General features: G+C 43.7%; 1 protein-coding gene across 2 annotated transcripts; it reads left to right on the forward strand.

Annotated features, from left to right (window-relative positions):
- Positions 1 to 3,861: 3,861 nt before the first annotated feature.
- On the forward strand, positions 3,862 to 7,342 carry LOC133888976 (probable glucuronosyltransferase Os04g0103100). Of its 2 annotated transcripts, none has more exons than XM_062329402.1 (4): positions 3,862 to 4,949; positions 5,481 to 5,733; positions 6,089 to 6,301; positions 6,537 to 6,967. In XM_062329402.1, the coding sequence occupies exons 1-3, from the start codon at positions 4,219 to 4,221 to the stop codon at positions 6,257 to 6,259; spliced, it is 1,155 nt and encodes a 384-aa protein (XP_062185386.1). In that variant the 5' UTR covers positions 3,862 to 4,218; the 3' UTR covers positions 6,260 to 6,301; positions 6,537 to 6,967. The 2 variants fall into 2 exon arrangements, with proteins under 2 accessions (XP_062185386.1, XP_062185385.1); XM_062329401.1 differs by lacking the exon at positions 6,537 to 6,967 and adding an exon at positions 6,985 to 7,342 and having other exon boundaries at positions 3,863 to 4,949.
- Positions 7,343 to 9,948: the final 2,606 nt, after the last annotated feature.

The following is a 9,948-nucleotide window of genomic DNA, read 5'->3' on the forward strand; positions in this document are numbered from 1 at the left end:
CTGAAATGTCATAGAAGGGAGAATAAAACTTTCTCATTTGCCGCTTTAAGCCGTGAAGCAACTTGATGCCCCTCTTTTTCTTCTATCTAGTGCACAAGATTTGTGTTTTATTTTCATGTATAATATTTTCTCATGTTTTAATGAATATCTTAGTACATTATTTCTTGGTTAACCTCTTATTAACTACCTAGTGTACAAGATTTGTGTTTTATTGTTAAACCTATAGGAAAATGTGCAAAATTTGCAAATCCAGGAACACAATTGTGAAGATCTCACGAAAATGAAGACAACCGCAAAAATCTCACCCCGTTTGGAGTTTCCAGTGGGAAAGAAGGGGTGCGGTACGAGCACAATGGTCACCTGTACCAGGTCCCCCAGATCCGATGCGTCAAGGTAACAACTTTTGTGAAGGGGGTTAGTGATGGAAAGAGAGTCCTGGATTAATGAACTATTACAGGGAATTCACGATACTATCATCGCACTTAATGGGTTGGTCTAGAATTAATCGCTTGGCGCGAGAAGAGGATTCGCAGACGTCGAAGAGAAATTACCTTGTCAGATCCGAACAACCAGAAGACAGGGAATATAAGGGTGTGTTGCTTAAGCAGCGTTTGTATCCACTATGGTAGAACTTTAATTTCACCATTTATTCTTGTATATCAAATCCTGGCTACACTCAACACTAGCTACATAGCAGTGATGTGTCCCTACCAAGTTTTTACTATATTACTAAAACCCTAGTTCAAATGCTGCATTTATTTTCTTTATAATTGTTATTCAAATTCTGCGATTATTATTAATACAATCACCTTCCCTTGTATCACGACACGTTTGACGAGATTTTGCAGGATAGAAATCCAACGAGGCTCAATATTGACTTATCTCGCCTCCCTGAGGGATTGTAATTTGAACCTAAGGTCACTCTAGGGAAGCAAACTGATAGGAATATATATTCTGTATACTATAAAAAGTATATAAAGATCGAATACATCTTACTTGATGTGGGATTAATCATGGATGTCACAAAGTAAGGTATGTAAAGAATATACCTAGAAACTGCTCATCCTGGATATGTAAGTTATCCTCTACTCGAAAAGTGTTCCTAGATATATAGAGTCTAACAATCTAAGTAGGACACGTTCCAGATATCCAAGTAGGATCACGCTATAAGTTCCGTTGAGTATATAAAGCGATGAGAGAGGTACGCCCAAGACATCAGCCAATTCCAACCCACAATCGCTAATCACAATCGAAACACAAGCAAGCTGCGCCTTCATATCTCCAACATCACGAAATCTCTAAAACTAATCGAGTAAAAGACCAACACCCATCAAAGATCTACGACAGAAGCAACTCGTAGTCGACTAGATCTTAAGTTCTAGACATATAAAAATCCATCTAGTTCTTAAGATTAGACTCATCAATAATCTATATTGTACTATGTGATATAAGAATAATTAAGACAAGACAAGATATATAACTATTAGCCAACTTGAGAGCCTACTCTGTATCTCTCTTCACGGTATATTTCATCTAGTATCTCTATTTTCTATATCGTAATATAGACTAGTTGAGTAGAAGACCAACACTAGTTGAGTAGAAGACTATTAGCCAGAGTCGCGGACTCTCCAAGACTAATTGAGTAGAAGACCAACACTCATCGAAGATCTACTACGCAAGCAACTCATAGTCAACTAGATCAAGTCTTAGACCCTTCAAAATCCATCTAGTTTTTAAGTTTAGACTCATCCATAATCTATATTGTACTCTGTAATTTAAGAATAATCAAAACAAAATAGAATACAAGACTATTAGCCAACTCGAGAGCCTAAACATGTATAACTTTGTTTCTCTCTTCACGGTATATTTCATCTAGTATCTCTATTTTCTATATCGTAATATTAGGCAAGTGGTGCACAGATCCTTGACAGAGACGTGCACGCTTCTGACATTGGAGAAGCATCCTTGGGGACGCAGCAATGACACGGTGCTAAAGTTAGATCGTTGATGGGGTAGTCATTTGCACTGTCTATTAGATAGTTGGTAAATTGTGGATACCCAGCGTTGGAGCTTCAATCGCCCATCAACGTTGATGTGAATGCCCTGGCCTGCGTACGTATGAACTATTTGACTATCTACCTCCAAATGCAATCATCGGCTTGCTTAAAGCACACGCTTCGTTTCTTTTGTTTTGTTTTTTCGTTTCTTTTGTTTGGTTTTTTAAAAGGGAAAAGACAAAGAACAAAGGATATGCTCGACTCTGCTCGTTTCGTTTCTGACGAGCGAGCGGATGGATTCATATATGAATGAAAGGACGGAACTGACACTTTGAATTATTTGACCTTTTCTATCATTCCATTTCCACCAGACTTGCATTTTCTTCTTCATATTTTGTCCATTAACATTTCCTGTCTTTTTCTTGATCATTAACATCTCAATCTCCTGTTATATTATATTACTTTTAATTCTATTTCATAAAAAATGACTGCTGGGTTGAGATGGGAGGAGTAGCAGCAACATAACTGGAGGATTAGGTCTGACAATAACGCAGGCCAGAGCTGAGTGCAGCAAGAACGTACTTATTCGAAATCCAAATAAAAAAACCCAGATTGCCCTTAAAACATTTAACGGGTGAGAAAACATCTTGGGTCTTAAATCTGGCGGGATCTAAAACTTGACGGGGACCCATGAGTGGGAGTGATGGCGGCGGGAGTGATCATGTGGATTGGGCGCGAGCAACGTGGACTGCACTAGGTTAGGCTAGGTTGCGATCAGTTGGCTGAGCTAGGGTGATTTTTTGGATGCCCGCATGCGAACATGAGCCTCAGCACCCGATCTGAACTCAATTCGAATCACTGACCTGCGACTCCTGCGAAGCAAAATTTGCCTCCAATTTCGCCTCCACTAGATGTAAAACTCAGGAAGACCTGACTCGGCCTGTCCCGTTGCGAGCCCTATGGAGGAGGGAAGGAATTGAGTAGCATACATACCCTACCATGCATGCATATAGTATCCATAGAGTTCAATTCCGATCCATGGCCGGCATGCTCGTGGAGAACACACCCACAATATCGATGCGCTTGCTTCAACAGGTAGAGAGGGTACCGCCGAGCACCACTCATGGGTACAATCCACGGAATAAATGTACGTATAAATCTCTGATTTGGCCGGATCCAGATCATCTGCAGTTGCAGCTGAGGATTCCAATCGGATTTGGCCTGAAATGGCAAGGCTGTGGCTCAGGTTGTAAGTCGGGCATAACTTGGCTCTCTCCTTGGAAGGCAGACTAGTACGATGAATGTTATCCCTGCCCTTCTTCTTCCTCCTCCGAACCCTATCCAATTCCTATGTTGCTGCTCTTCTGGAACCTTCTAGCCCCAAGTCCCTCGAGTTCGTGACAAGCAGGCTAGGTTTTGCGAATACACTATTCCGAAAAATGTCTGACGCCCACAGTTTTATTTCGGTATGAATCTGCTGTCGAAAACAGCACAAATTCATGGCTGGGCGTGAGGAATACTGTGGAATGGAAGGGTGGTGTGGCCCAGCGCCAACCTCAACGAAGCCGCGTTGGTTTGAAGGAAGGCTTTTGACCGAGCTGGACTCCATCATGCCCACTTGCTAAGTAGGAGCACAATTTCAATTTGCTGCTAACAACTGCTCAATTTGGTGCTAAAAACTACAACTTCAATTTGATTCCAAAACTAGTTCCTTGTCAAGTCAAATCTTTTCAACTTGTAACACTGCTGCACTGAATTTAAAGGCGATTAGCTTATTTAATTCTACTGTAGCATGGAAAAAATATGTATGAGATCTGTAGCAGTAGTAAAAATGCTGCAAAAACTTCCGGACCTGGCTGACGACGTCGTCTGCCTCTCCCTTGCATCCTAGGCCTTCTTCTCCTGTTGCTTCCTCTGGTCCACGGCGACCGGAGCCTCCTCTTCCTCGCACCTCTCTCTCTCCCACCGTCACCAACCCAGACCAAACTTTCTTCCTCTCTCCTCCAGCTCCATCCGATTCGAGCCTGCCCAAGCCAAACTCCCGCTGACTTCAACATCCCCCGCGATTCGCGCCATGATTATTCTTCCCTCCCCGAGAGCATCGCCCCAACAAATCATCTCCTTTCTTCTTGCTCCAAACGCCTGATACCCAAGCCAAGGAAGAAGAAGCAATTGATTGGTTGGGGGCAGAGAAAGAAGCAGGGCTAGGCAGTCGGCAATAATGGCGTCGATCCGGCGGCCGCACTCGCCGGCGAAGCAGCACCTGCTCCGTCACCACCAACCCTTCGCCTCCTCCTCGCCGCCCTCCTCCCCTCTCCGCCACTCCTCCTCCTCCTCCTCGTCGCCAAGAACCCATCACCACCTCGGCGGCGGCTACCCGCACCCGTTCCACTTCTTTTCCCGCCGCCCGCTCCCGCGCTTCGCCGCCTGCTTTCTCCTCGGCTCCTTCCTCGGCCTCCTCCACTTCTTCTCCCACCTCCCTCAAACACCCCACCTCCAACCAGCTTCCCTCAATTCCATCGTCTCCACTCCCAACCTACACCACCACCAACTCAACCAGCAGCTACTCCCCATCCAACTACAAGACGACGACAAGAAGAAGCTGCTCATCGTTCTCACGCCCACGCACGCCCGGGCCGCGCAGGCCTACTACCTCAGCCGGATGGGCCAGACGCTGCGCCTTGTCCAGCCGCCCATCCTCTGGGTCGTCGTCGAGGCCGGCAAGCCCACGCCCGAGGCCGCCGCAGCGCTCCGGCGCACCTCCGTCATGCACCGCTACGTCGGATGCTGCGACAAGCTCAACGCTTCTGCTGATTCCGTCGACTACCGCCCGCACCAGATGAATGCCGCGCTCGAGCTCGTCGAGAACCACCGCCTCGACGGCATCGTCTACTTCGCCGACGAGGAGGGCGTCTACTCCCTCCAGCTCTTCCAACGGCTGCGCCAAATCAGGTACTGCACTGCTCATCTTCTGATCCATTTAATTCTTGAGTCCTCCAGATTCAGCGACGCACTTGCAAAAGGTGCAATCTTTGATGAATCACTTGGTACAAGAGTAGTACATCTTTAAGGTCATTTGCAATTGCTGCTGTCAACAAGATTTCAGCCTTTGCAATTCTTTTGATTCTAGGGAAAGGATCAAAGGAACCATCTTTTCGCTGTTACGTAGTCTGAGTTGAGTTAAAGATTGAAACTTTATGAAATGCATTGCGAGATATTGCTGAGTGAACAAAGGGCTCAAAATTCTTACCAATCGCCTTCTCCCAGATTCAGTAGCAACAGTGATTTGCTTTGTAGGCTTTCGTTGGTAATTCTTACAATTTAGTACCATTCAACTTAAGAAAGTTAGTTTTACCCCTAGAACATCAGATATCTATTAGTCTGGCAAACATGCTTTGAAATCTCATATTCTGTGTTACTGAGAAAATTGGATGCTGCATAAAAATCAGGTTGTTGACTTATTGCAAACTCTGTGATGATTAGGAGCTTCGGCACATGGCCTGTTCCAGTGCTCTCTGAAAATAGAAAGGATGGTGTGGTGCTGGAAGGCCCAGTGTGTAAAGAGAACCAAGTTGTGGGATGGCACACAAGTGAGGATGGAAGCAAGCTCCGCAGATTTCATGTTGCTATATCAGGTTTCGCATTCAATAGCACCATGCTTTGGGATCCCAGGCTGAGGTCCCATTTGGCCTGGAATTCAATCCGGCATCCGGACACGGTGAAACAGAGTTTCCAAGTAAGTTGCCTGTTTCCTTTCGAATCTCCTGATGCCTGAGTTTCATACTACGTTCTTATTTCTTAATGCTATAGGAGGCTCGTACTATATTCTTATTCATGTTGCGAAGAAGCTTTGTAGGCAATTGATCAAATTTTGTCTCTTTCCAACAATTACTCGAACAAACCTGGATATGTGAAGAATTGAACAACAACAAAAATTGCAGTGGAATAAATATGACTAGAAAATAGTTGTCTAGCCATCAAACACATGGTGATCACCAAATGGGAGACCTTTCTGCTCCCCTTGTTTGGACATTGTTTCTAATGCCTTTCTGCATGTAGTATAACAAGATGGGATGGTTGTTACTTTGCAGGGAACCACATTTGTAGAGCAACTAGTGGAGGATGAGAGCCAGATGGAAGGCATACCTGCTGACTGCTCTGAAATAATGAACTGGCATGTGCCATTTGGATCTGAGAATCATGCTTATCCTAAAGGATGGCGAATTGCAACGAATCTGGATGTGATTATTCCTCTTAAATAGTATCACCATCTATGTTCATCAAAGCACTAACTCCTTTGACAGGTTTGTTTTGTACCTTTTGTAAATCAGCTTTGGTTCTCTACACATGGATTCTTAGTTGTTGCCATTTCTTACATTCTTCAACTTGACGCTAGCATATATATACAAAAGGGTTATTCGGCCCCCTTCAATTGCCTTTTGTATTTCAATGATATCTGCTCCACAAAATCACAGAAAGTTTGCCATCTCAGGGCACACTATAATAGATTAATTGGCTTGTGATTGCGATGCCTTTCAGCTTTGATTATCTACCCGGAGTCCATATGGTTGATTACAGCAGACTTTTACTTTCAATACCCTCTTTTTTAGGCCATAGGTACAAAACATTTGTCTCATATCACCTATGCTTTTCATCTGTGTAATTGGAAGTGTTTGCTAGATTAGCTCGACATTTTGGAAATATAAAAGAATTCCGCTATTACTATCCGTCTCAAAGGCATCCAATAATTTGTAGTAGATTGCCAACGTGATTGATTAGGAACGTGATCCAAATTTCTAGATAGCAATAGTTCAGCGATTAATTGTAAATGAAAATCAATTGATCACTACAAATTTTTAGTTTCTCAAAATTTGGACTATCTATTTGTTTGCATTCATCATCGTTGTCCTTTCCACCTCTCAATAAGTTTACATCATACCGTAATACTATCTTCAATCTCAGCTAATTTGTTGTTATGGTGTTTCAGGCATATACTGTAGAAATTAAGCCATGAAGCTTTGGCTTGACCAGTTCAGAGGAATTCCAGGTTGACTACATTCGAGAAGCAGCTCTTGAGAAGAGGATACTCCAGGTTTTGCACAACCTCGCGTGGAATCTGTGTTGTTATAGTCGAACTTTTGGGAAATATTTTGTAGGATGAAAATTAGTGCGGCGTCAACAAATGAGCCATCTCGCTGCCTTGTATATGTTCGTGTTGTAGCAATTTGTATTCATTTTTTGAGTTCAAAAGCCAAAAGGCAATATATACAAAGTTTTATGTCTTCTGCGTAGTTACGGATTGTTTAAGGAGTTTCAATAAAAGCACGAGTCTATTTTATCTGCAACGCAAGTACCGAAATTATCTTGTGGGATGACCATGTAAAATTTGCTATCCTAGGAGATAATAAGCTGTGGTTGTTGGAACCATGTCCGCCTACAGGACCGAAGGGTTCTATCCAGGTAGAGAGAGGAGTAGAGGTGAGAGGAATCCTCTCCTCTTGACATCTTGAGTTCTTTATATAGGTGAGGGGGAGAGGTGAACTTCCTCTCTAATCCTTTTGTGGGCTTGGATTTTTTTCCTAACAGTAACTCTTCAGCTGTAAACTCCGATGGAACAGCGGGACGAACAGCTACAACTAGAAAAAGGCCTAAACTTATTATCGCCATGTATATCTCGCTAAAAACTCTACCTTGAAAATTCAGTAGGAAAAAAGGATGGAGAAAAGAGCACGTACATGGCAATAATTTTTCTTTACATGATTGCTAGAGCTAGATACATTCTTATCACCGTGCTTCTTCTGCTTGGTGAAGGCTGAAGACTTCGGTACTTGGGGAAGGTATTTCTTCCTTCATAGCCGAAATCGAAGGTACATTTTCGTCTCGCTCAGCAAAGGGGGGCTTGGTGAAGCCTGTTGCCGAGGCTTCGGTAAACAAGGCCTCAACGTAGTCGACGAAGCGAAGGTGGAAAGCTGATGTCGCGGCTCGCCGAAATCGATGTTCACACGTCTCCGCTCATGTGCGCTGGCCAAACTCTTGGGACCCAGGACAGGATTTTAACCCGGGTACCCCTGTAGCCCCTCTTGGCTGGTGTTTGTGAGTGGTGAAAGATGCCACATGGTTGACATAGCCGAAGTCGGCGTGGGAAAAGTCATCGCGATGTAGGCGTATTCGTCGTGGCCGAAGCTCCTTTGGTCGACGGAGTCGCAGTCGATGGAGGCGAAGCCGTCGTGACCGAAGCCCCTCTGGTCGACAGAGTCAAAACCGATGGAGGTGAAGTTGTTGTGGTTGGAGCCCTTCTGGTCGAAGTAGACAGAGGCAAAGATGTCGAGGATTTCATCCAGAGTCTCATTGACGCTGTCGAAGTTGAAGGCGAAGATGATGACGACTCATCCTGAGTCTTACCGGTGTAGTCGAAACCTAAGGTGAGGGAGACTCTCTCTGAGTCAATGCCGATGCCGTAGGTAATGACGAGTTGATGTCAAAGGTGCCAACATAGTTGAAGTAGTAGCCATTATCGACGAAGGTGGTCGACGATGCACTGTGTACGAAGGGATCTTTGGCTCCACGGAGCGCAAATGGCCGTGTTTTCAAGACTTACTGTCTAAGGTTCGAGTGGAGCGTTGCTTTCACCTGAAGCTGAGCGGAAGCTCTACCCTCTTTGGTGGGCTTTTGTCCGCCTTTTAAGTCGATTGGTATGCTGCCTTTACCTAAGGACCAACGACACTTCGACTTCCTATCCTTCAAGACCATAGGTGCTTTGCATCCTTCATGCGCGGAGGATAATACCTTCGTTATATTAGGGCTTTGATGCATTTATGTAATAAATATAGAGGATAATGCTTTGGCGTTCTTGTGAGGAATGCGTGCTTCGGCGCAAATGTAACGAGAACGCATGGAAAATAAAAGCTTCTCTATGCGAGCGAAGGGTGACATTTGATGCATATGTAGTTCCGGCACATGAAGAACACTTGCTTCACACGCGCGAAAGGTAAGAATAGCTGCTTCGATGCACATAAGTAATGCAAGCGTAAAGAAAATGAGTGCTTCGGCAACTGTATTAAGAATTAACGCTTCAATGCATATGTTATGCAAGCGTTCGAAAAAAGTAAACATAAGTGGAGAATATCTCAATGCAATGCAAAATGTGCAAAGTGTATGTATTCCTGAGTGGTGATGCTATGCACATATGTGAAAAGTATGCACACATGCGAAGTGTATATATGCGCAAATTATGCATGCATGCAATTGCACAAAAAATAAACACTTCAGTATGCGAATACAATGTACGAAGCATACTTTTCACCATCTGAAACACATATGAAGGATGGGTGCTTAGTCACACCGAAGAATGAAAACTCTCAAATGAAGGATAAGAACCCTATACAGGGGGCTAAAACCTGCAAGTGAGGAATGAGGTCCCTCGAGCGAAGGGTTATTATATGTATTCAGAAGAGTAAATGCTTCGGCATATGTGCAATGGAAGCACAAAAAATAACCAATTTGGTAACAAGCAAGAATAAATATCATGGCGCAGATGTAATGCGAGTATACGAAGAGTAAACACTTTGACATGTAAAAATGAGTTATATCATGCGAAGGGTAAAAATGAATTATATCATGTTTACTTTGTCTCGAAGGCACGTTGCCTCTTATTAAGGTCAACCATCACTTTGCCTTACAATTTTTGCGAAAGCGATGTCTCGGTTTTGAGGTCGATCGACGCTTCGTCTTTCCCTTGCCGCGAAGGCACGTTGGCTCTTATTAAGGTCAACCGTTACTTCGTCTTACAATTTTTACTGAAAGTAAACATTTGCATATGCGCATTGAAAAGAATAGGCACTTTGACGCATAAAGTAAATGCGTGAAAATTAATCACTTCAGCGTATAACAATAAATTCCCTCTTGTGAAGGTTAATACCCTGCATATGAAGAGTAAAAGGTTCGGTGTCCT

The sequence above is a fragment of the Phragmites australis genome, chromosome 13 (genome assembly GCF_958298935.1).
Source record: "Phragmites australis chromosome 13, lpPhrAust1.1, whole genome shotgun sequence".
Lineage (NCBI taxonomy): Eukaryota > Viridiplantae > Streptophyta > Magnoliopsida > Poales > Poaceae > Phragmites > Phragmites australis.

What these genes read in the sequence shown, in the direction of transcription:
- LOC133888976 (XM_062329402.1), top strand. Translation starts at nt 4,219, where the DNA reads ATGGCGTCGATCCGGCGGCCGCACTCGCCGGCGAAGCAGCACCTGCTC. An exon ending in CAACGGCTGCGCCAAATCAG is followed by an intron (nt 4,950 to 5,480) that starts GTACTGCACTGC and finishes TGTGATGATTAG; the next exon opens with GAGCTTCGGCACATGGCCTG. An exon ending in CGGTGAAACAGAGTTTCCAA is followed by an intron (nt 5,734 to 6,088) that starts GTAAGTTGCCTG and finishes GTTACTTTGCAG; the next exon opens with GGAACCACATTTGTAGAGCA.